This window comes from Opisthocomus hoazin, unplaced genomic scaffold, assembly GCF_030867145.1.
Source record: "Opisthocomus hoazin isolate bOpiHoa1 unplaced genomic scaffold, bOpiHoa1.hap1 HAP1_SCAFFOLD_360, whole genome shotgun sequence".
Lineage (NCBI taxonomy): Eukaryota > Metazoa > Chordata > Aves > Opisthocomiformes > Opisthocomidae > Opisthocomus > Opisthocomus hoazin.
Window position 1 is genome coordinate 1 of NW_027448949.1, and position 25,471 is coordinate 25,471.

The following is a 25,471-nucleotide window of genomic DNA, read 5'->3' on the forward strand; positions in this document are numbered from 1 at the left end:
TCGCAGCGAGCCCCTGCGGACACGCGTGGGCACACGACACGCCTGGGCACGCGTGTGGCCACACGCCTGGGGACACGCCTGGGGACACGCGGCCGCCCAGCGTGCACGAAACCAGCTGCCCCCCCCGCACTCTCCCACGGGCACCGCGTGTCCCGGTCACGGCACGACCCGCGTGGGCACGCCCAGCGGTGCGGGCACACGCGTGTGCGTCCACAGCGACCCAGGCGCACACGTGTGCGCCTGTGTGTGCCCCCCCCAGCACCCCACGTGCCCCCCGAGCAGCCCACACGCACCCTGTGCACACGCGTGTGCACCCCGAGCAGTGCACGCACACACGTGTGCACCCTGAGCAGCCCCCCCACACACACACATGTGCACCCCTCGCAGCCCACACACACGTGTGCCCCTTAGCAGCCCACACACCCATGTGCACCTCTCCCAGCCCAGGCACACGCGTGTCCCCCCACCAGCACCCCACACACACGCGTGCCCCCTCAGCACCCCACGCACACGTGTGCCCCCTTAGCATCCCATGCACACGTGTGTGCCCCCTCAGCACCCCACGCACACGTGTGCCCCCTTAGCATCCCACGCACACATATGTCCCCCACCAGCACCCCACGCACACGCGTGTTCCCCCTTAGCACCCCACGCACACGTGTGTCCCCTTAGCATCCCACGCACGTGTGTCCCCCCCACCAGCATCCCACGCACACGTGTGTCCCCCCTCAGCATCCCACGCACACGCATGCCCCCTCAGCACCCCACGCACACGTGTGTCCCCCCAACATCCCATGCACACGCATGTTCCCCCTTAGCACTCCACACACACGTGTTCCCCCTTAGCACCCCCATGCACACGCGTGTTCCCCCTTAGCATCCCACACACGTGTGTCCCCCCCCTCAGCACCCCACGCACACGTGTGTCCCCCCACCAGCACCCCACGCACACGTATGTCCCCCACCAGCACCCCACGCACACACGTGCCCCCTTAGCACTCCACACACACGCGTGTCCCCCCCTTAGCACCCCACGCACACGTGTGTCCCCTTAGCACCCCACGCACACGTGTGTTCCCCCTTAGCACCCCACGCACACATATGTCCCCCACCAGCACCCCACGCACACGCGTGTCCCCTCAGCACCCCATGCACACACGTGCCCCCTTAGCACCCCACGCACACGTGTGTTCCCCCTTAGCATCCCACACACGTGTGTCCCCCCACCAGCATCCCACACACGCGTGTTCCCCCTCAGCACCCCACACACACGCGTGTTCCCACGCCCGCCCACGCCCCTCCCAGCCCCCCGCAGCCCCCCGAGCCCCCAAGCCCCCGCTGCCACTCACGGCCGGGTAGAGCTGCAGCACCAGGAGCCCCCCGCGGGCGCGGGGCCCAGCACCCCGCGTGCCCAGCAGCCGCGCCACGTTCTCGTGCTCCATCAGCGGCAGCGCGTGCACGGCCCGCTCGGCCGCGAAGCGTCCGGCCGCCGCCGCCGCGAAGGCCTTGATGGCCACCGGCCGCTGCTGCAGGGTGCCCCGCCACACCGCCGAGAAGCGGCCCGCCTGCAGAACCTGCCGGAGCCTGCGGCACCCATGGGTGCCCGCACCCACCTCCCCGGGGCGGCAACCCACCCGCCGTGGGGTCGGAGACAGGGGGAGGCAGCCCCGGGCACCCACGGGGGTCCTCAGGCCCAGACACCCCCAAACCCAGGGATCCCTGGCACCCATGGGGGTCCCCAGATACCCCTAACCCCAGGTATCCCATCCCCGGGCACCCGTGGGGTGTTCCCAGACACCCCCATCCCCAGGTATCCCATCCCCAGCACCCACGGGGGTCCTCAGGCCCAGACACCCCCATACCCAGGGATCCCCGGCACCCACGGGGGTCCCCAGATACCCCTAACCCCAGGTATCCCATCCCCAGGCACCCACGGGGGTCCCCAGATACCCCCAACCCAGGTATCCCATCCCCAGGCACCCACGGGGGTCCCCAGACCCAGACACCCCATACCCAGGGATCCCCGGCACCCACGGGGGTCCCCAGACACCCCCATCCCCAGGTATCCCATCCCCGGGCACCCACAGGGGTCCCCAGATACCCCAACCCCAGGTATCCCATCCCCGGGCACCCACGGGGGTCCCCAGATACCCCCAACCCCAGGTATCCCATCCCCAGGCACCCGTGGGGGTCCCCAGACACCCCCAACCCCAGGTATCCCATCCCCGGGCACCCACGAGGGTCCCCAGATACCCCCAACCCCAGGTATCCCATCCCCGGGCACCCACGAGGGTCCCCAGATACCCCCATCCCCAGGTATCCCATCCCCAGGCACCCGCGGGGGTCCCCAGACACCCCCATCCCCAGGTATCCCATCTCCGGGCACCCACGGGGGTCCCAGACACCCCCATCCCCAGGTATCCCATCCCCGGGCACCCACGGGGGTCCCCAGCCCCAGACACCCCCATACCCAGGGATCCCCGGCACCCACGGGGGTCCCCAGACACCCCCATCCCCAGGTATCCCATCCCCAGGCACCCACGGGGGTCCCCAGACACCCCCATCCCCAGGTATCCCATCCCCGGGCACCCACGGGGGTCCCCAGACACCCCCATCCCCAGGTATCCCATCCCCGGGCACCCACGGGGGTCCCCAGACACCCCCATCCCCAGGTATCCCATCCCCGGGCACCCACGGGGGTCCCCATCCCCAGGACACCCCCGTACCCAGGGATCCCCGGGCACCCATGGGGGTCCCCAGCCCCAGACACCCCCACACCCAGCACCCCCAGACCCGGGCACCCACGGTCACCCTCAGCCCCGTGTTTCCTTGTGCCACCCCCTGCACTGTTGCCCCCCCGTGGGTGCCCCCCCCCCCCCGTGGGTGCCGCGCACCTGCAGGAAGCGCAGCGCAGGCAGGTCCGGGCTGGGGGGCTCTGGGGGGGTCCCGCTTCCCCGGGACCCCCGGGGTGGCCGTCCCGTCTGGGCCCTCGCCCGTCGCAGCCCTGGGAGGGGGACACGTGGGACACAGGGACCCCCCCACCCGGGGCCCCCCCCCCCGCCCAGGGACGCCCCCCCCCCCCCCATAATTAGGGACACTGAGGACCCCCGAGCCCTCCCCACCGCAGGGACGCGGGGGATGTGGCACCCCAGGATCCCCGGACCTGGGGACCCCCGCACCCTGGGACACCAGGGACGCGAGGGACACCGCACCCGGGCCCCCCGAGGCGCTGGGACCCCCCCCCCCCCCCCGCCCCAGGGACAGGGTGACACAGCACTTGGGGACACCCCCCCCGCCCCAGGACACCCGCACCCTGGATACTCCAGGGACGTGGCATTCGGGGACCCCCGCACCCAGGGACACCCAGTGACGCAGGGTGGGGGGTGGCCGTGTGCCCCCCCGTGTCCCCCCCCCATTGCCCCCCCCCCCAGTGTCCCTGTCCCTACCGAGGACAGCCAGGCAGGTAAGGACGAGGAGGAGGGGACCCGCACCCCACAGCCACAGGGTCCCCACGGACCCACCGCGCCCGGGCACTGGGGACAGAGTCGGGGGTGACGCGGGGACCCCCCACCCAGCGGGGACCCAGGCGTCCGGGGTGGCGTGGCCCCCCCTTATTTGGGGACTCCGTGGGTTCCCCAGATTCCCCCCAATGGGTCCCCCAGCCCCATGCAGGGCCCCTATCGCTCCCAGGACACCCCCATCACCCCCCCAGCCCGCTGTGGGACCCCCAGCCCCCTATAAGGTCCCCTCAGGGTCCCAGGTCCCCCCCATGGGCCCCCCTAAGGTCCCCTATAGGTCCCAAGACACCCCCCCCCCACTCCCCCAGCCCGCTGTGGGACCCCCCAGCCCCCTACAAGGTCCCCTCAGGGTCCCAGGTCCCCCCCATGAGCCCCCCTAAGGTCCCCTAAGGGTCTCAAGCCCCCTTCCCGTGGGTCTCCAGCCCCCCCATGGGCCCCCCAAGGGCCTCCCAGTCCCCTATGGGTCCCCTCATGGTCAAAGAGACCCCCCAGTTCCCCCCCCTACGGATGCCCAGGGCCTCCCAGCAGCTCCCATCCAGCCCCCCCAGTGCCCCCCAGTACCGGGGCGGTGGCGGGGCCCCCCCAGCCCCAGCCCGGGGGGGGTCCCGCTGGCGTTGCCGTTGCAGAGGTGCCCGTGGCAGAGGCAGACGAGGACGGTGCCGCCGGGGGGGCCGGCGGGGCTGGGGGTGCAGCTGGGAGAGGGGCAGGCGGCCCCCCCGGCCCCCCAGCAGCCTGCGGACACGGCCATCGTCACCGGGGCACCCCAGGGTGCTGCCCGGGAGGACCCCGAGACCTGGGATCGGGCAGGGGCCCGGGCTAGGACCCCCTCCATCCCCAGGAGCCCCCCTCCCCATGACCCCCTCCATCCCCAGGACCCCCCTCCCTGGGACCCCCCCCCTCCGGGACCCCCCCCCGCAGCGCTGCTCCATCCCAGCGCCGCTGTAGCTACTTCTCAAGGCCAAGGTCAAGCGCAGCAGCTGGGAAAGGGACCCAGGCGTCCGGGTTTCCCAGCCCCCCCCCCCCAAAATACCTGCCCCTGAAGGCAGGATCGGGCCCTTGCCCCCCGCCCCAGCTCCTCCTGCCCCCCTTTGATACCCCCCGGGGCAGGATCAGGCCCCTGATCCCCCTGCCCCAGCTCCTCCTGCCCCCCTTTGATAACCCGCGGGGCAGGATCGGGCCCCTGATCCCCCCGCCCCAGCTCCTCCTGCCCCCCTTTGATACCCCCCGGGGCAGGATCAGGCCCCCGATCCCCCCGCCCCAGCTCCTCCTGCCCCCCTTTGATACCCCCTGGGGCAGGATCAGGCCCCTGCTCCGCCCCCCCCACCCCCGCGGGGGGTCCTCACCCTGCACCAGCGCGTGGCTCCGGTTCCAGATGCCGATGCAGCACTGGCCGGGGGGGCAACGGACGGTGCCGGCCCCCCCCGCGCCCCCCCAACTCGCCCCGCACGCTGGGGTGCTTGTAGGAGACGCAGCTGAGGTTGCGGGGGCCTGGAAGCGGAGTTGGGGGGGGGGGGGAGATGGTGGTGATGGCTCCCACCCCCCCCCCCCCAAAAGAAAAGCTTCCCCCTCCCCATACCCCAAGGTGGGGGGGGGTCCCCAGCACCCACCCGGGAGCCCCATGGGCGCCTCCGGCCGCGGGCAGGGGAGCCGGCTGCGTGCGGGGGCCGGTGGGAAGCGGGTCCTGGCCGGAGGCAGCCCCCGGGGGAGGAGGAGGAGGAGGAGGAGGAGGAGGAAGGAGCTGCCCCCGCAGCGGGGAGGAGCGGGACGGGGTGCCCCGGGTGGGAGTCAGCCCCAGCACCCCCACCCCGCGGCCCCCCGGAGCCCCCGCACCCGGCCAAAGCACGGCCGTGCCCCCCCCGGAGCCAGCCGCCTGCCTCAGTTTCCCCCACCCGGGACTGCCCCATTACCCCCCCCCGGGGTCGTGCCTCAGTTTCCCCACCTGGGATGGACTCTCCCAAAGCCCCCCCGGGGTCGTGCCTCAGTTTCCCTACCTGACACTGCCCCATTCCCCCCCCCCCCCCGGGGTCGTGCCTCAGTTTCCCCACCTGACACTGCCCCATTACCCCCCCCCCGGGTCGTGCCTCAGTTTCCCCACCCGGGATGGCCTCTCCCAAAGCCCCCCCCGGGTCGTGTCTCAGTTTCCCCATTACCCCCCCGGGGTCGTGCCTCAGTTTCCCCACCTGACGCTGCCTCATTCCCCCCACCCCCGGGGTCGTGCCTCAGTTTCCCCACCCGGGATGGCCCCCCCAGCCCCCCCCACCCCGAGCTCCATCTCCAGACACCGCCAGCGACTCGTGTTTATTACAAAAAAAGAAATCGTCGTTCCCCGTTTTACAAAGGAGCCCCAAAAAAACTAACATTTTCCTCTAAATCCTTTTGTACAAAAAAATAGCACTTTTGGGGGGGGGAGGGAGAAGGAGGGGGGGGGGAAATTAAAGAAAAACAACAAAATCCCCCCCCCCCCCCCCAACCGCGTTTCGGGTGTTACGACATCAGCCACCGGGTTTTTAACAAAAACCGAACGAAACGCCCCAAAAATGACCAGCACGGACAGGAGAGGGGCAAACAGTCTCGGGGGGGGGGGGCGGGATTATTGCCGGGGGGGGGGAATGGGGGGGGGCCCGGGGGCGGTGGGACCCCCAGCCCCCCCCCGCGCTGCATAGACGGTCGGCCCCGGCCCCCCAGAGCGAGGGGCGACGGCGGGTTAAAGCTGGGGAGGGGGGAGCCCCCCCCCCGACCCCCCCTCCGGGGGGGGGGGGTTAAAGGTCTGGGGGAGGCGGGGGGAAGTGGGGGCTCGTCCCCCACCCGGCCCCCCCCTTATCAAGGCACGTTTTTGGGCCCCCCGCCCCAGGGTGGGGGGGGTTTCGGGGGGGCTGCTGGGCGTGTTTTGGGGGGGGGACGCGGGTGCCCACCGAGCCATAATGGGGATGAACGGGTCCAGCTGCCCCCCCCCCCCGAAATCCTCTGCCCCCCCCAAACCCAGCCCCCCCCCTCCCGGCCGTGTTTCCATAGGAAAATTAACCTCCATCAGGGATTTGGGGGGGGGGACACCCCCAATTGGGGGGGGGGTTTGGCACTTGAGCAGGGCGGGCTGGGACGGAGCAGGGGCGGCGAGGGGGGGGGGGGGCTCGGGGACCCCCACGTTCCCTGGGGGGGGGATATCAACAATTAAATTAATAAACCCTCCCCCAAAATGTCCGGTTTTCTCCCAATTCTCTGCAGCTTCCAGGCGGGGGGGGGCCGGGGGGGCAGCGCTGGGGCTCATAGTGCTTCACAGGTTATTAAAATACAAACGCGGAAAGTTTCCTATATAAAAATATACAAATGCAAAAATATCGAGAGAGAGGGAGCGCGCGGGGGGGGCGGGGGGGGGGCAGGGGAGTCGCCCCCCCCCCCCCCTCCCCGCAGAGCTTTTGCTTCTTTTTGTCTTTTTTAATTAAAAAAAAAAACAAACCCCACAAAACCAAGGTCAAAACACCTTCGGGCGTCACAGTTTGGCTCGGCCGCTGGTCGGGCCCCGGGGGGGGCTCTGGGTGGGGGGGGGGGCCCTGCGGTGGGCTGGGGGGGCTGTGGGTGGGGGGGGCCCTGCGGTGGGCTCGGGGGGGGCTGGGGGGGGTCCCTGCGGTGGGCTTGGGGGGGTCTCTGCAGTGGGCCCGGGGCTGGGTGGGCTCGGGGGGCTCTGCCGGGGGGGGGGGGGTTGGTTGGGCTCCTCTCCCAAGGTCTTTCCAGCCCCCCCCCCCCCGCTGGCATCGCGCTCCCGGGGGTCCCGGCCCTGCCGAAGCCCACCGGCACCTCCCCATCCCGGGGAAATTTCCTGGGAAAAATGCGACGCTTCCGGAAGGTGACGGGGCAGAACCCCGGGGGGGGGGATTCTGGGATCCGGGGTGTGTGTGTGTGCATTCCGGGATCCATTCTGGGATCCTGGGGGGGGTTCTGGGATCTGGTGGGGGGTTCTGGGATCCATTCTGGGATCCATGGGGGGATTCTGGGATCCATTCTGGGATGGGGGGGGGGGGGATTCCGGGATCTGAGGGGGGATTCTGGGATCCATTCTGGGATCCGGGGGGGGGGATTCTGGGATCCACGGTGGGATTCTGGGATCCATTCTGGGATCTGGTGGGGGATTCTGGGATCCATTCTGGGATCCAGGGGGGCATTCTGGGATCCATTCTGGGATCCGGAGGGGGATTCTGGGATCCACGGTGGGATTCTGGGATCCATTCTGGGATCCAGGGGGGGATTCCGGGATCTGAGGGGGGATTCTGGGATCCATTCTGGGATCCACGGGGGGATTCTGGGATCCATGGGGGGTTTCTGGGATCCATTCTGGGATCCATGGGGGGGTTTCTGGGATCCATTCTGGGATCCACGGGGGGATTCTGGGATCCATGGGGGGTTTCTGGGATCCATTCTGGGATCCAGGGGGGATTCTGGGATCTGGTGGGGGATTCTGGGATCCATTCTGGGATCCAGGGGGGGATTCTGGGATCTGGTGGGGGATTCTGGGATCCATTCTGGGATCCTGGGGGGCATTCTGGGATCCATTCTGGGATCCTGGGGGGGATTCCGGGATCTGAGGGGGGATTCTGGGATCCTTTCTGGGATCCAGGGGGGGGATTCTGGGATCCATTCTGGGATCCATTCTGGGATTCTGGGATCGGCGAGCAGAACCGGGGGGCTTCCCCCCCCCCCCAACACACACGAGGAGCCGGCCCCGGCCAGAGCGGGCTGCTGGCGGCCGCCTCTCCAGCCCCCGGCACTGGTCCCCAGCTCCGAGCCGGGACTGGTGCCCCCATCCCAGGGTCGCTCCCGCTCCCCCTCCCCGGCTCAGCCCCGCTTCGCCCTCGCCTCACCCCAAAATCCCCGCTCCAAGCCACAGATTTCACCCGAGGGGTCCCTGCGGTGTCGGGACCCTCTGCGCCGGAGGGGATCGGGCCCATCCGGGCCAGGCCGGAGGAGGAAGAGGAGGGTGCGGGAGGAAGCACGGCCGAGGAGCCGGGAAGAGCCGGGCGCTGGGAACCCAAACGGGTTTTGCCCAAAGCGTCCCCGTTTCCGACGCCGGTTTCGAGCCCCCTCGCGGGGTGGGACAGCGCCGTCCCCCGCCGCGCGGCTCCCCGGGCGCCGACCTTCCCCGATTATTAATATTATCGTTATTATTATTATTACTATTCCTAAGACCAACCCCCCCCCTGCGCCGTCGGCCCGTGGGGACCCCCCAGCCGCGTGCCCCCGGCGCGGGGCGAAGCCCTCCACGAAGCGACGCCAGGCAGGGAGCTGCCGCTCGGCCGCCCGCAGCGAGGAGGAGGAGGAGGAGGAGGAGGAAGAAAGCCAGCGGGAAAGGGATCTTCACCAAGAAGATTGAAAGTCGAGAGGGTGCAGGGCGGGGAGGGGGGGAGCTGGGGTGACAAAAGGGGGGGGGGGAAAGCAAAACCTCACCCCAATAATTACAAAGAAATCAAAGAACAACCTAAAAGCAAAGCGTACAAACCAGGGGGGGGTGGGGGGGGATTTTTTCCTTTTTTTTGGCTTTTTTTTTTTTTTTTTTCCTTTTTTTCCTGGTTTTTTTTCCTTTAAAGTCACGCCGTAAAATGGCGGAGCAGGTCCGGGGGAGCGCGGGCTCTGTCCCCCCCCGCCCCGAGGGCCAGCCTGTCCCAGGGTAAGGCATCCAAGAGACCAAGCCATGGTCGCAGCAACGTCTCTCCTCTCTCAAACCAACACATTTTATATTTTTATATATATAATAATAATATAGAATCTTTTTTTCTTTTGTGTTTTTTTTTTTTTTTCTTCCTTTTTTGTTTTTGTGGGTTTTTGTTTTGCTTTTTTTCTTTTTCTTTTTTTTTTTTTGCTAAAACGTTATTTCCGACAGTCGTATGCTTTCACCAAGGCATGACGGCGTCGAAGGCTAAGCTACGGAGGGGCAGACGGACCTCGGGGAGGGAGGAGAGGGGGGGGGGGGAAAAAAAAAAAACAAAAAATCATAAGGTCAAGCTGAAATTAAAAAATATATATATATATAGCTCTGGCCTTCGTGCGTGGTCGCCGGGCCCCGGAGGTCGGGCAGCTCGAGGAGGGCTGCGATCCCAGGTCGGAGGAGCCGGGCGTTAGTGCTGGAGGGCGACGAGGGACGTCGCCCTCGCGGTGATCGACGGCCCCCCCCCCCGTCGCCATCTCCGCCGGCCTCTCGGCCCGGCCGCCGGCGCGTCGCCCACCGCCGCCGCGTCGCCCTCAGAACCCGTTGCCGCTGATGTTGATGGACTGGAGGTCGGCCACCTGCATGACGTTGATGCCGCTGCTGGCCAGGCGGGCGATGCCCTCGGGGCAGATGGCTTCCATGGCCACCATGTTGGTGGCGATGAGGGCCGAGGGCTGGGCGCCGCCGTTGCCCTCCGCCGAGCCCCCCGTGTCCATGGGGACGGCCGAGACGTTCATGGCCACGTTGTTGGCCGGCCCTCCCTTCTTGTTCTGGTGGGTCTTGATGTGCTTGGAGAGGTGGTCGCTCCGCATGAAGCGCTTGGGGCACTCCGGGCAGGCGAATTTCTTCTCCCCTGGAAGGAGGGAGGGAGAGGGGGCTCAGGAGGAGCCCAGGGGGGGTTCCCCCCTGCGCCCCTGGCCCACCCGCGGGGAGCAGCCCCCCGAGCCCTACCTGTGTGCGTGCGCTTGTGCCGCTGCAGCTCGTCGGAGCGGGTGAAGCGCTTGCCGCAGAGCAGCCAGTTGCAGACGAAGGGCCGCTCGCCCGTGTGCCACCGCAGGTGGGCCCGCAGGTGCGAGGTTTTGCCGTAGACCTTCCCGCAGCCCGGGATGTGGCAGATGTGCTGCTTTTTTTTACCTGGATCCCCGGAGCTCCTGAAAGAGTCGGAGGGAAAGAGTTAGAACGACCCCAACAGCTCCAGTTGACCAGAGGGAGTCCAGTCCGTCTGCAGTGCTGTGTCCAGTGCTGGGCTCCCCACTTCAAGAAAGATGAGGAGCTACTGGAGAGAGTCCAGCACAGGGCTACGAGGATGAGGAGGGGACTGGAGCATCTCTCCTACGAGGAGAGGCTGAGGGAGCTGGGCTTGTTCAGCCTGGAGAAGAGAAGGCTGCGAGGGGACCTTAGAAATGCCCATAAATATCTGCAGGGTGGGGGTCAGGAGGACGGGGCCAGACTCTTTCCAGTGGTGCCCAGCGACAGGACAAGGGGCAACGGGCACAAACTGGAGCAGAGGAAGCTCCAGCTGAACCCGAGGAAGAACTTCTTCCCTCTGAGGGTGACGGAGCCCTGGCCCAGGCTGCCCAGGGAGGCTGTGGAGTCTCCTTCTCTGGAGATATTCCAGCCCCGCCTGGACAAGGTCCTGTGCCCCCTGCTCTGGGTGACCCTGCTTGGGCAGGGGGTTGGGCTGGGGGATCCCCAGGGGTCCCTTCCAACACCAACCACGCTGGGATTTTCTAATGGGGCCAAACCAGGCGCTTTTGGGGTTCCAGAGGTCGCTGGGGCAGCCCGGCGTCGCCGGACGGGCGGCAGAGCAGCCTTACCTCCCCTCGCTGTCCTTGCAGTAGGGGCAGGTACACGCTTCCCTCCGCGTTTTCCGCCCTTGCTGGGGCTGCGGGTCCGGGCTGGTCTCTCCCTCCTCCACGGCAGCGTTCTCGTCTCCCAGCCCGTCTCCGCTCGTGCCGTGCAGGCCCAGCTGAGCACCGTGGTCGCCTGGAAGGAAACGCAGGAGGTTACGGCGGGCTCTCGGTGGGCAGGAGCGGAGCCAGAGGGGCTTGCCCTGGCCTTTCCCCGCAGCAGCCACAAAGCTGCGAGGGTCTTGGCTTGATTGAGCCAAAATTATTAATTCCAGCCTTCTCCCTCAGCTTTCCGCAGGCTCCGGTGTTTTCGAGCCCTGGCAATCCCACGCCGAGCTCTCCCTCACGCCCTGGGGCTCCCTCTGCCCCCCAGCAAAGCCGGGGGGTTCCCCTGAGCCCCACGTTTTGGTCCATGCCCTGTGATTCGTGTCCAGAGCAGCAAGTGCCTTGCTTCCCAGGAGAAGCAGCCCCCCCCATCGCTCCCACCACCCATTTTGGCTATTTTGGCTGACCTAGGGCAGAAAACAGAGCAAAAATCTAAACCCAGCCGTGCCGGCCAGTGTGAGCCAGCGTCAGCGACCGAGCGAGCGTCACAACATCGCCGAGGGAAACCTGGGCTTCTCCGAATCACACCTCGCCCCCCTCACCTTGTGTTTTGGGCTCAAAAAGGCAGATTTCCCCTTTTCAAACATCTCGCCAGCTCGAGCCTGATGAAAGCCAACAATCCGGGAGAAAATCACCCAGCAGATGCAGACCCCCCCTCCCTCCAGAAAAGGCAGTGATAAACACGGCGGGCTGGAAGCCCGCAGCCTCCAGCGGCATCCGTCAGCGGAGATATCGGCACGTGCTCGCCGCTTAATTACTGCCATTACAAAAAGGGAGATCTATATATACATATAAAGTTGAAAAATCATCCGGCACGGCTCGGCGAGCGCGGTCCCTTCCTCTCTCGAGGGAAAATTCCCAATTCCAGAAGCCGTCGGACCCGCGGGGTAGAGCGGACGAGCTCCCCAGCGCAGACGAACACAAACCACCCCTAACGGGGCCGGGGCGGGGGGGTTTCAGCGCTAGGAAGTTTTGAAGCCCATCGGTTTTCATTGCCATTTGATCGCTCTACGCTTCTGCTGTCATCTGATTGCTTCTCCAACAACCCCACCTCCACTTCACGAGTGTTTTATTTCCCTTCCAGCGCTGCTGCTTGGTTATTTTCCTGCTGAAAAGCCGGTGCGGGCGCAGAGCCGGCAGGCTGAGTAATCTCTTTTCAGCTGCCACCAAGGGATGCCAAGAGGTCTAACGGCGGATTCAGAGCCAGGCCGCTTCCGCCAGACGGGCGCAGGCATCCATGGCCGGCCGCGGGCCGCGGTCCGAGCCCAAAATTCACCTTTTTACCCCCAACTTCCTCGCAAGCGGCCAGGCAGGGTCACAGAATCACAGAATGGTAGGGGTTGGAAGGGAGCTCTGTGGGTCACCCAGCCCAACCCCCTGCCCAAGCAGGGTCACCCAGAGCAGGGGGCTCAGGACCTTGTCCAGGCGGGGTTGGAATATCTCCAGAGAAGGAGACTCCACAACCTCCCTGGGCAGCCTGGGCCAGGGCTCCGTCACCCTCAGAGGGAAGAAGTTCTTCCTCGGGTTCAGCTGGAGCTTCCTCTGCTCCAGTTTGTGCCCATTGCCCCTTGTCCTGGCGCTGGGCACCACTGAACAGAGTCTGGCCCCATCCTCCTGACCCCCACCCTGCAGATATTTAGAGGCATTTCTCAGGTCCCCTCTCAGCCTTCTCTTCTCCAGGCTGAACAAGCCCAGCTCCCTCAGCCTCTCCTCGTAGGGGAGATGTTCCAGTCCCCTCATCATCCTCGTAGCCCTCCGCTGGACTCTCTCCAGTAGCTCCTCATCTTTCTGGAACTGGGGAGCCCAGAACTGGACACAGTACTCCAGATGAGGCCTCACCAGGGCAGTGTAGAGGGGAAGGAGAACCTCCCTCGTCCTGCTGGCCACACTCTTCTTGATGCACCCCAGGATCCCCTTGGCTTTCTTGGCAGCCAGGGCACACTGCTGGCTCATGGTTAACCTGTTGTCCACCAGGACACCCAGGTCCCTCTCTGCAGAGCTGCTCTCCAGCAGGTCCACCCCAAGCCTGTCCTGGTGCATGAGGTTGTTCTTCCCCAGGTGCAGGACCCTGCCCTTGCCCTTGTTGAACCTTGTCGAGCTCGTGGTGCTTGAACACGAGGGTGAGCAGAACCACGCGCACCCCCGTGCTCCGCCGCTCTCGCCGGAGATCCGCTGCCGGGAAACAGGGCCGCGATGAGGCATCTGCCCCCAAAACACCCATCTCCGACGGCGCCTGCCAGCAGCTGCCCGGCCGGCTCCGGCGAGGACGAGCGAAGGGGAAGGCCGGCGCCAGGCAGCCCTGCCAGGGGCTGACGGGGACGTCGGGGTGCGAGGGACGTCGGGGTGCCCCGCGGAACGCTGCGTCGCTCGCTCTACCTCCTCTTCCCGGCGCCTGGAAGCTGTTTCTCCACACAAACATCACGAAGGTGCCGCTTCCAACGCCGGCGTTCCCAAAACCCGGCCCACGGCCTCCGCAGCTGCGTCGCGACAGGGCCGCAGGGACGAAGGCCACCTTCCCCGGCACAGGGACCGAGACGTTGCCGCGGCGGCGGGACCACAGGCCGGCACAGCCTTCCGAGGAGCCCTCCCGGGACAAGCACCTCCGGCAAAGCGATGACATTTGCTTTAAAACCCACGGTTTTGGGCGTAGCATCTTCCGGGCAGGAGGCAGCACGGCGAGCATCCGCGGGAGAGCTGCTGGTGCTGGAGAAGGGTAAAATTCAGCCTCGGGCTGCGGAACGAGCACCGGCTGCACGCCGGGCTCTGCGAGGAGTTTCCCAACGCCGGGACGGCGACGGGGGATGACGAAGAGTTTCTGGCAGCGGGCAGCCTTCGCCGGGCCCCACGTCGCTGTTACCAGCAGGTGTCAGTGGAGCCCTGGCAAAGCTCAGCGCCGCAGCCCGGGCACGGGCCCACGCTCCGGAACGGACCAAAGCCACCGGGAATCGACGCCTGGCTGCTCGGGGCACCGGCCAGCTCGGGGCCGCGACGCCCGACGGCTCTGCGGTGGCTTTGCCGAGGATCCGCGTGGACGGTGGGGGATTTACGGGCGCAGCCGGGCCATGGTTCCACGCTGGGGCTTCCTCCGGCGAGAGGAACAGCTTGGATTTCACTCCTTGGCATCAACGGGAGCTCTGCTCTGCCAGGCAGGAGCAGGCAAACCTGGAATCAGGGCTGGCTGCTCCGTCCCCCAAGTCCCCAGGGGTCCCGGGAGAGAGCACGGCCGTCGCTGGCGAGGACCGAGACACCCAGGGCATCAAAACAACACCCAGGGGAGCGGGGTTGCAATCAAGGAAACGAACCCCGACTCACCCGCTCGCCTCGTCTCTGCTCACGTCATGCTGGGGCCGGTTCGTTCGCAGGGGGCCGAGGCAGACGTCGCTGTCCGAGCAGAACCCGGGACGTCGTCCGCGGCACGCGTCCGCGCCCCGGCATCGCGCGTCGAAGGACGGTGCCGGCCCCGAAGACCGCGCAGCCCCGCGGACGGGCCGGAGGGGACCGCGCCGGGGCGGGAGGAAGCGCTCGGCTGAATCCCAGCCGGAAGACGCTGCGAACGACACCCGCGAGCGACGCAGTCGGACCCGTCCGGCCGCCGGACGCGGCTCCCGCGCGGCGGCAGCGTTACCGGCGTGGGGAGGAACGGCGTCGGAGCAGCCAGCGACCAGGCACGAGGAGGGAAACGGTTCGTCCCCGGAAAGGCGACGAGGCCGAGCCCCGCTGGGAAATCTCGGCCAGGCCCTGCCGCACCCCGTCAGCAACATCCCTGCGCTCCCCGCGGAGTTTGGCAATTTGAGGACGAAACCTTTCCAGTCCCCCCCCTCCCCGGCTCTTGCAACATCTGTTTACGGCCTCCGGCCAGCGCGGGGGGAACCGGGGAGGCTCTGGTGGGTTGGTTTTTTTTTTTTTTAGCTCTTTTAAGCTTTATAAAGCCAACGACGACAGCTTGCATTACAGCGACAGATTAGAGATTTCCCCGGCGCGTCTGCGCCGTCCGGGCAGAGCTGCCGTAAAAAGGAAGGAGAAGACACACGCGCTCTCCCCAAAATACACTCGGGAGGGGGAGAATCCAGCCCCGGCGCCTTGGAACGGCTTCAATCTTCCAACATGCAGAAGCCTACGCAGCGTTTTATAGTCTGCTGGCACGTCAAACGGAGGGGGAAAAAACCCAAGCCCTCCTTCTGGTAATCTACGGCTCGCATCTCATTAAGGTATAAATAAATTACGGCAAGAGAAGACAGATCTTGTACGTACACGCTTCATCCTGCGCGCATCAGGCCGCGCCGAAGTCTCCAGAATATTGCAGTTTCAGGAGGAAGCTTGGCGGAGAGAAACCAGCTGGATAATTTACGTTTATTATCTCCACTAATATAGATTACTTCTAAGACCAAAGCTTTTGCGCAGGCTGCCAAGCCCCCGGTCCACGCTCGGGTCACTGAAATCCTGAAAAAATATATTAAGAGCAGAGCAAGGAGGGGGGTGAATCCCTGGAAAAGCGCGGGAGGGATCGGCGATGGGGGCAGGAGCTGAGCGTGCTTTGCTGCGCCCGCCGGAGCCCACCGGCACGGGACGGGGGTACCGACCGCCGAGACCCCCCGAGAAGAGGGGCGGCCGCTCGTCGGCCTCGCGCTACCGAAGACCAAAGCAGCCGAGCCTGGGGACGCGACTCCTCTCCAGACAAGGTGCTTCTTGTCTTCCGACCGCTCGGCAGAGGGAAAAGGCTTCGGCTGAGCCGTTTTATTTAGCAAACGCAAAGGAGGTGAGAAATGCCCTGCGGATAGGAGAGAGGAGCGTTTTTAGATCCACCCCAGCTGACCTTCGGAGAGGGGAAACAGACTCGATGTTCATTTTTAGAGAGGATCTGGAAATAAAAATAAAATTCAAAAAAAAAAAAAAAAAAAAAAGGTTTCTTGTGCAAACCCCGCAGCGCTGGCAGCTGCCGCTCGGCAGAGGCAGGGGAGGAAGAGGGGGGAAGCCATCGTCACCACGCGGCGCGCGCCACACCGCTGCCAGCTTCCAGACGCAACGAGCAGGGCCAAGGGGACGTTCCAGGGCACAGGGAAAGGGCAGCAGAACCCGCTCACGCGCAGCCCGAGCCCCTCGGCGCAGCTCCGCTGGGTGACAGACGGCAGGCACGAGCCTCAAAAAACAAACAACCCCAAAAAATCAAACTTTTCTAGCTCCCAGCTCCAGTTCTCCCCTTTTCCTCCTCCTCCTCCTCTCTTTTCCTGGCTGGGGTGGCAGCGAGCAGCGTCGCTCTCCCCAAAACACCCCGCCACGCTCGACTCCGGCCAGATCCACGATGATTAAACCGCCCTCGCTACGCCAAGGAACAAAGCAGGTTTTGTAACGCGGTCCCCTCGGTTTTCATCTCGTTTGATTTCCTCGCTAATTTGCAAAATGAGTTAATCTGCAGTAGGAAGCCATCCACGTAAACGAGCCAAGCTCTCGTTTCGTAACTCCTCGGCAGTTCCGAAGCCGGCGCGCAGCACGCCGCGTTAATTGTGTTTCGATCCGGAGTTTAACGACTCGCCAAGCCGGACGGCGGCTCCTGCGATATCCTCTCATTGTCGGAGGCTGCGGTGCGTCACGGCGAACCCCGCTTCCTTCGGAGAAGGATGGAGCCGCGGGGTCAGGAGCCAGGCGGGCTGCGAGCGGAGCCGGAGCTGCGCCCACCCAGCCCCGCGACGCAGGGGCAGAGGCGAGCTGGGAAGCCGCCTCGTCCGATTTGGAAGCCCCCCGACCCCCCCCCAGGACTCACTAAATACCTCTGTCGCGCTGCAAACCGAAACGCAGATCTCCCTTTGCCCTCTCACTTCCAGTCTGGATCGCTGCGAACCCGGGGTGAATCCTCCAGTCCTGCCCGAGCCTTGGCCGAGGCTGCCGGGGCGAAGCAGACCCCAGCACCCTCACCCCGCAGCAGAGTCGGGTCCCACCGAACCGCGCCGAGAAAGAAACCGGCTCAGTTAGAGAGCAGCTCCCGCAGGAGGAGGAAAACGCCCGGCCCAGGCGGGGAAGGGCGATCCCCGGGGCCCCCCGAGCCCAAACCAAAGCACCCCCAGGAGATGGGGAAAGCCCTGCCGGCGTTTCTCGCCCTGCCTGAACCTCTCTGTTCTTCAGATGCTCTCCCCGAGCCTGGCAGCTCGTGTTTTGAACCACGCCTCTGCTGCAGGGGACCTTGGAAATGCCTCTAAATATCTGCAGGGGGGGGGGTCAGGAGGATGGGGCCAGACTCTTCCCAGTGGTGCCCAGCGACAGGACAAGGGGCAACGGGCACAAACTGGAGCAGAGGAAGCTCCAGCTGAACCCGAGGAAGAACTTCTTCCCTCTGAGGGTGACGGAGCCCTGGCCCAGGCTGCCCAGGGAGGCTGTGGAGTCTCCTTCTCTGGAGATATTCCAGCCCCGCCTGGACAAGGTCCTGTGCCCCCTGCTCTGGGTGACCCTGCTTGGGCAGGGGGCTGGGCTGGGGGATCCCCAGGGGTCCCTTCCAACCCCTGCCATGCTGGGATTCTGTGAATTTGTGCCCGTATCGCTCACAGCGTCGAACGCAGACGTCCCGCGCTGGGCTGGGGAGCCGGCTCCCCGAGAGCCGACGTGCTGGAAAGGAGCCACGCTCAAACTGCCCCCGCTGCGGGGCTGCGAGCGGGCGATAAAACCCCGCTCCCCGGCGGGGACGCAGCGGGGCCGAGGGCGGCGCAGATAAAAGGAAGGTTGGGGCGAGACGGTCCGGAGCCACGCGAGGAAACTCCTCTGCGAGGAGTCACGGAGTCACGGGTGCGCGGCACCCGACCAGTCCGACCAGCGCGGCTGCCAACACGCTCCCATTCCCCGGCAGCCGAGCCCCAGCCTCGAGGAGGAGGAGAAGGAGGAAGAGCAGGGCTGCCCCACGGAGCCACAGACCCATGGCAGCTCCGCGCAGGGCACAGCCTCGCCGGGACGAAGCCGCGCCGGGATGGCTCCCTCTTCCCGAGCAGACCCCGGGATCCCTCGGGATTCGCGCCGTTCCTTCAGCAAACCGCCCTCTCCGTCACAGCACGGAGAGAGGTCAGCCAAGGAAGCCAGGAGGGTATTTAAAGTCCAGCCCAGCTCGAGTGTAGAGGCGGAAATTTCACAATATAATTATTTTCTGACGTGATGTCATGGGTGTAATGAAACAAACAATTACAGCACGCCAAGGAGGGATCCTGCCAGGGCTTGCCGGCCCCAGATTGATTCCGATTCTCCCCTCCCCTCCGCAGACGATGCCATGTGGATGTCTCATCGAGGCCTTGCTACAAAGCTGCCCTTAAAAACAGCAACAGGAGACAAGCAGGTCTTTGTGCCCGCGCCACGACGCTGGGAAGAGCCCCGTAAGAGCGGCGTCGCAGCGCAGAGCTGGGGAGGCCCTCGCCAGACGGATCTCACAGGGTTGCGTCCCCCGGGAAGGCTCCTTCTCCCCTCTCGGGACGTCCTTGACACGTCCCGCGGCTCCACTCAACGGAGCCCTGCGAGGGAGCCGGTCCTGCCGAACCCCCCGCCCTGGGGGTCCCACCAGAGCCCCCCGCACCCTCCCAGCTCCATCCTCCCCCGGAATAAAACGTCCTTTCGGCTGCTTTGCGCAAAGCGAGGGCCTCGGATGAGGGCTCCGGCGCTGGCCTGACGCCTGTTTACCCAGCACATACCTCAGCCAGGCAGGGCTCTCCATCGCCCAGGCTCCGAGCTCGAAGCCGCGGGACTCTGCCAGGGACGGGTACGCGGGGCAGAGCCACTCCGCTGGCAAAACTACACGGCCGGGGAGGTAAAAACGGGCCCTCTCCTCCTCCCCGGAGCTGGGTCGAAAGGGGAAGAGAAACCCCGGCATCGCAAACTTCTCGAAATCGCCCTCACCCCGCTCGCCACAAAGCCTCCGGGCGAAGCACCCGCAGCCACCACGTCCCCTTCCCGAGCAGCCCAGCACCGGGGGGACGCTGCTCGCCGGGGCGAGGACCCCGCCGAGGCGTCCGAGCGTCGCGACGCCCACCTCCGCGCCGGCACCCAAAACCTCTCGCCTTCACCCCGGGGCTCCCAAGGCCACGCGCGGGGTTTTGGGGTGACGCCAGCCGAGGAAATCCCCTCCCCGGCTCCGGGGCTGCTTCTCCTCAAGGCCCCTTTGCCCACACGCCAGCCCGCGATGGTCGCAGACCTTCCCGCGTCCCTGCCAGCGCCGAGGAGGAGGAGGAGGAGGAGGCAGCCAGCGAAGCACGCAGGGTCCCCTCGCCTGGTTCGCACAAACACGGGCTGAGCCGAGCTGGCGCAGAGCGCCGGGCTCTGCCTCGCGCCCAGGAGCCAAAAACCTGTTTTTTTTTTTAAAAAGACCTTTCCAGGTGTCGTTTTCTCCCGGGGGAACCTTTCTCCTCCCGACTTCGCAGAAAGGAAAACGAAAGCAGAAATCTGGCCGCTGCTCCGAGGACTCCCCGGACCGGAGCGGGGTTCGGGAGAGCGGACGCGGGGACGCCGGCGCGGCTGCCAGCCCCGGAGGAAGCGGCGCCGAGCTCTTCGGGGCAGCTTCGCAGGGCAGGGGTAGGAACCGTGGCGGCTGCGGGCTCAGCTACCGAAACCCCTCGCCATGCGGCCCCGGGCACCCCCTTCCCCCCAAACCCCCGCCGCCAGCCTCCCCTCCCAAACCATCCTGGGTGAGGTTTCATTTTCCGTTCACCTCCCTCGGAAGCAGAGGAGCTTTTTCTGCTACAACAACAACAACAAAAAAAACACACAGAGCAAAACAACGAACCTCTCCCAGCTCAGCCTCGAGCAGAAAGCCAGCGCGGAAAGTTCCAGCACGCGCGGTGCGCGCCGGGCGCCGAAGGGGAGGCTCCTCGGGGAAAAAGTTCAGCGATTTGGGCAACAGGCAGGGGGGGTAACGAACCGCTCCCCGAAATCGGGATCGGAGCGCCCGGGTCGGGAGGGATCTGCCATCAACGCGGGTGGAGACGACGCAGCCCGCGTGAGGTCCGCAGGGGCTCAGCACCCACCGGAGAGGGGCTGGTGGCACGGCCGAGGGGACAAGCGGACCCAGCTAGGGACAACCTCCTCCAGCCTGGAGTCAAACCACGCACACCGCACGAACGGATCGGTGCCGGGAAGCTTCCCGTCCCAGCCGCCGCCACCTCGCCCTAGGAGCCCAGCTTGGGGTCCCACGGGGCTGGGGTCTCGGTGGGTCCCCGCAAGCCCTGGGGAAACCCGTGCCCTGCTCTGGTTTTTTGAACTTCACAGCACCAAAGCATCGCCCGAACGTCACATCCTCCGAGTGAGGCCCTCGGCCGCGGTTCCGCGTCGGACAGCGAATCCGTCACCGCGGATCGAGAGCTAAAAAAAGAGGAAGAGGAGGAGGAGGAGGAGGCGGCGAGCGCCTTGGATGGGTGGTCTCTGGAGCGTTCCTCCCTGCCCCACCTCCGAGGGCAGAGCCAGGCACAAATACAGGAACCAGGAGCTACCCACGCGTTCCTCCGTCCTCCAGCGCCTTCCAAACACGCGAGCGGTCGGGCCGGGCTGCGGGGCGAGGGGATCCCACCGAACGCGGGTGGGCAAAGGCCAAAGGGACCCCCTGCCACGTATCCACGTATCAAGCGGGTGTCTCGGCTCGGGGCCATCCAAGGCTTGGGCCAACCCTGCCGGTGGCGATCGACCCGCGGCCGCCCGCCCGCCGAGCCGCTGCAGCAACAGCCCAAAACACGGCTGCCAAACACGCCCGGGAGAGCGGCCGCCTCCTCTCGCGAGAAGGAAGCACGAGGCGGATTGAGCAACATTTTTTGCTGCCTCTCAGCTGTGACTAAATCGAGCAACTGCCTTTTTAGCCAGAATAACAAAAAAAAAAAAAAAGGAAAAGAAAAACACCGGGGAAGCAAGCGGAGCTCCTGCTCGGCACCGATCCCTCCCGCGGCAGGAGGCTGCAGCCCCCTCGCGCCGGCATTGCCGAGGGGAAGCCGACCCCACGTCCACACACGCGCCCCGAGCTGGCGGGAGCCCCTGGAGAGGACGGGGCCGAGCCGGGGCGGGGAACGGAGCGGGAACGCGGGCCGGGCTCGGGCAGGATGAGATCACAGCGTCCCACACCAGCACCCAACTTGAGGCTAAATATACACTTCACAAGCTCGTTCTTCCGCCCCTGCAAGGAAATTCCCCAGGGCTTTCTGTTTGTTTGTTTTCTAGGGGAAGGCAGAGGGATTGCAGCTATTGCTGAGTTTTGTAAGACCGTGAGGCTTTCTGTGGGCTCCCACAGCCGAGGGGCCGAGCTGGACCGGGCTCCGAGCCCGACCCGAGACCCCCGGGTGCCTGTCACGGTGGGACACAAAACCACGGGTGCAGCGTCCCTGCTTCTCCTCCCCACACATCTCCCTCCTTCCCCGCTCACGGGCATCCCCTCCGTTTCTCCTCACACGCTCAGGCTCCCAAGAGAGTTGGCTGGATGAGAAACACCCCCCCCCGCCCCCCCCCAAAAGGAGTTCCAGCGAGCGGCAGAGGCTGAACACTTCCTTCCCAGGGCCAGCGCCAGCCAGCTCGCTTTGGCATGGATCCCCCCACCCCGGCACGGCCACGCCAGCGCCCCAAACCCCGCAGAGCCCCAACATCGTCCCACCTTCGGCTTCCTTCTGCCTGGCTACGGAAAGGAACCGAGACAAACCCGCTTACCGGCAGCGTTCGCGATGGCCAGCGGCAGCCCTTGCAGCTGATGCACCTGGATCCCCGACGCTCCCAAGGCACTGAGGTTAATAGTCTGGAGGCCTGGCATGGAGGAGAGCTGGGCAGCCGTTGACCGTGACAGTGCCGCTGGGGAGGGAGGCGATGGGGGTGAGCGTGGTGCTGGTGCTGCCCGTCTGCCCCAGCGAGACTCCCTGCATGGGGGGCCAAGGTGATTGTCTGGGCCTGGGGGTTTTGAACCTGCAGGTTCTGGAGCTGGATGGTCTGCCAGCTCACCTGCCCGTTGGGCCCCACCGTGGGCGTGCGGATGATGATGGGGCCGGAGTTGGGGACAGCTTGGAGCTGCAGGTTCTGCAAGGCATCTTGGGAGATGGCCTGAGTGGCGAAGGTCTGGCCAGAGAGCGGGCTGGTCTGGAGGGTTTGGATCGTCTGCCCTCCCTGGACTAGCTGAGGTTGGATCAGGATCTGCTGCTGCGATTGCTGGCTCTGCTCCCCCTCTTTCTGCTGCCCCGGCTGCAAAGCCACCCCAGAAACCTGGCTCTGCAGAGAGTCCGAGCTCTGGACGCTGCCGACCCTCTGGGGCGTCTGCGCCTGGACGTTGGTCCCCACCGTCGCGCTGGTGGAAAAATTCATGACGCCCACGTTACTGGTGGTGGTGGTGGTGGAGTAGCTGTTGGCGTTGGTAAAAAAAGCGCCGGAACCGGCGTGAGACGTGGCCGTGTTGGTGGAACTGACGGCGGCGCCCGAGGTGGCCGGCTGGGAGCTGCTGTCCGGAGAGCCGGAGCCGCTCAGCGTGACCGTCTGCGAGGTGGGAGCCAGGCTGGCGGCCACGCTGTTGACAGGCAGCAGGGTGATGTTGCCGTTGAGAGCCACGGGGACGTTGGCCACGTACTGGGTTTGCCCTGAGAGGGTGTTGTTGGCCAAGCCCACGCCCTGGATGGGGACGGCCTGCTGCAGCAGGTTCGGCATGGCGATGAGATTGCTCGTCCCCGCTCGGCTCGTTATGATCTGCTGGTTGGTGCCGGGGATGATCTGGAGCTGACCAGAGGCATCCTGCTGCACGTTGACCTGGGCAGGGGTGGTGGCAAACTGGAGCTGCTGCCCATCGATGGTTTGGAACTGGGAATGACCTGGTACTGGATATTGGGGATAACTCCCGGCAGGCCCGTGAGCACCTGCTGGTTCTGCAGGTTGGAAGCGGTCGTGACCACGTACTGCCCCGCGCTCACGGGCCGGCTTTTGGAGCCGTCGCCGCCGTTGCCGCCGTTGCCGCCCTGTTCCTTGGAGGCCGTCGGCGTGCCGGAGCCGGCGGAAATGATTTGCCAGCCGTTGGCGGACTGGGCGATCTGCGCGGCGGCGGCTGTGAGGTCCAGCTCGCCGCTCCCGCCTTGCTGGCCCTGGGAGCTGTTGGAGTTCTCGTTGGGAGACTCGATCCTGCTGCAGGTGGCTGCCAGCAGAGCCAGCGGGGAAGGCTGCGATTCCTGGGAAGGAGAGGAGGAGTTAGGGACGCGGGAGGCGGCCCCGTGGGCAGGCCGAAAATTAAAAAAAAAACGGAGGGGGTGTGGGGGGGAAATAAAAAGAGAAAGCAGGGAGGAGCGTACTTGGAAAAGATAAACACTCCTTCCTGAGAAAACCCACCCACAGCCGGAAAAACACAACTGCCAGACGCAGGGCTGTCAGCCCGGGACGGGGCGGAATCCACAGGGAAAATCCCTCCGGGAGGGAGGGAAGGGCAGGGAGCCTGCGTGTAAAAGGCGAGGAGAGAGGTCTCCTCCACCCCGACGCGGGTGGATCTCCCCGCGGGAGAGCAGCTCCGGGAAGCGGGGTCGTCTCTGGGCACCCCGACCTGGAGCTGGGCCAGTCGGGGCTGCGCGGTGTTTACTGGGAGCGCCGGGGCCGTTGCGTCACCGAGGCCCCCGGGCGCTGCGGGTCGGTGCTCCGGCGGGGCGTTTGGCAGCGCGGCGTCGCGCTCGCCCTCCTCTTCCTCAGGGGGGAGAAGAGCCGGCGTCACGCTCGGCTGGGCCAAACAACCACCTGGGCCCGGCCCTGGACTTTGTCACGGGGACGGCGAATTCCCCGGGGGGAGCGGAGCCAGGTCCTCCCCCCCCCAGCACTCACCTGGCCCTCCCCACCGCCGGCGCTGCTGGTGCTGCTGGTATCTCCTTCGCCCTTCTCGGGCTTCACCGTCGACATCTCCTCGGGACTCTCTTGGTCTGCGCGGGCAGGAAACGACAGCGGGAGTCAGAAGACATTTCTGGGCGGGAGAGGGGGACGAGGAGGGCGAGGAGCGGCAGGCAGGGAAGGCGGGGGGGGCTGGGCAGGGCTGGGGGGCCGGCGGGCTGGCTGGCACCCCGGTGGGGGGGGGATTGGGGGGGTTCCGTGCCCTGCGAAGGGGCTGGGAGGCGGAGGGAGCTGCCAAAGCGGGGCTGGCAGCGGGACAGGCGAGGGAGGACCCGGCCCCGCTCCGGGCCCCAGCTCAGGACGCTCCCCGGCCCCCGCCGAGGTCCCGTCCCCCCCCTCGGCCTCCCCTTCCCCCCTGGCCTGGGAGCACCCCGGCCACCCCCACCCTGCCCTGCCCACGGGGCTCCCCGCGGGACCCCCCCCACGGGGTTCTCCTGGTCGGGACCCCCCTCACGGGGCTCACCCGGCTGGGACCCCCCCCCCGCGCCCCCCGGACCCCCGCCGGTTACCGGGGACCCCTCAGGGGCCTCCGCTCCGCGTCCTCGGCTGGCAAACAGCCGCCCCCCCCCACAAAGTGGGACCGGAGCCCCCCCCACCGGGGCCCCTCCAGCCCCCCCGCATCGCTTCCGTGGATCATCCCCCCCCCCCCCGCCCCCGCACGGCGCCTTCCTGGGGGGGGGGAGAGGGGGAAAGGAGGGAAGCGCTTCCCCCCCCCCCCCCGGCAAAGATCCCCCCCTCGGCCCCCGATATCCCGGGATCCCCCTCCCACCCACCCCCCCCCGACTACCGGGGCCTGCCCCATCGCCCCCCCCCCCCCCCGCCGCCTCGCCCGCTCCCGGCCCGTCCTGCCGGCCGGGTCCCTCCCCCGAGGCCTTCCCCCTCCCCCGGGTCCCTCCCCCCGGCAGGTCCCCCCCGGCGCGGCCCGGCGAGGCGAGGCCCGGCCCGGCGGGGCCCGGCCCGGCGCGGGGCGGGGCCGCCTCTGGCCCCTCCGAGCGGGCGGGCGGCGCCGCCGTCTGCGTCTGCCTGGGCGGCCCCGCGGCCCCTCGGCTCCCCCCTCCCCGCCGGCGCGGCGGGCCCGTCCTTACCGCTCATGGTGGCCGGGGGGACGAGCCGAGCGGCGGCGGGGCGGGGGCGAGGAGCGGCGGGCGGGCCCGGCTCGCTGACGAGGCGGCCTAACCCCGCTGGTGACCGCCAAGGGGCTGCCGAGGGAGGGAGCAGCGCGCCTCGGTCCCGGCCCCTCGGCCCGCCCCCTCCGCCGCTTCCTCCAATGGGGCGCCGCCGCGGGATGGGGAGTGACGGGGAGCGCGGCCAACGGGGAGCGAGGGCGGGCCGGAGGAGGGGGGAGGGAGGCGGGAGTGGAGCCGCCCCCGCTGCCCCGCCCCGGGGGGAGGGGGAGCGCCGCGGGCGGTGGCCAATGGGGGAGGGGGGGGAGGGGCCGGCGCGATCGGGGCCAATCGGGGCCCGCGCGG

General features: G+C 66.8%; 2 protein-coding genes across 2 annotated transcripts; both read right to left on the minus strand.

Annotated features, from left to right (window-relative positions):
• Window positions 1–1,349: 1,349 nt before the first annotated feature.
• LOC142359878 (anti-Muellerian hormone type-2 receptor-like) lies at window positions 1,350–5,665 on the minus strand (the record flags this gene model as incomplete). The annotated part of the gene is given in 7 exon segments (XM_075412259.1): window positions 1,350–1,574; window positions 2,895–3,004; window positions 3,447–3,533; window positions 4,080–4,250; window positions 4,862–4,935; window positions 4,937–5,006; window positions 5,614–5,665. Coding segments are annotated over 7 exon segments (789 nt in total), but the record flags the coding sequence as incomplete, so codon positions are not given.
• Window positions 5,666–9,504: 3,839 nt separating this feature from the next.
• Window positions 9,505–25,217, minus strand: SP1 (Sp1 transcription factor). Its single transcript, XM_075412258.1, is given in 9 exon segments — window positions 9,505–10,066; window positions 10,165–10,364; window positions 11,031–11,199; window positions 21,813–21,930; window positions 21,932–22,024; window positions 22,026–22,942; window positions 22,945–23,302; window positions 23,940–24,034; window positions 25,088–25,217. Coding segments are annotated over 9 exon segments (2,277 nt in total). The 5' UTR covers window positions 25,095–25,217; the 3' UTR covers window positions 9,505–9,746.
• Between the last annotated feature and the right edge of the window lie 254 nt (window positions 25,218–25,471).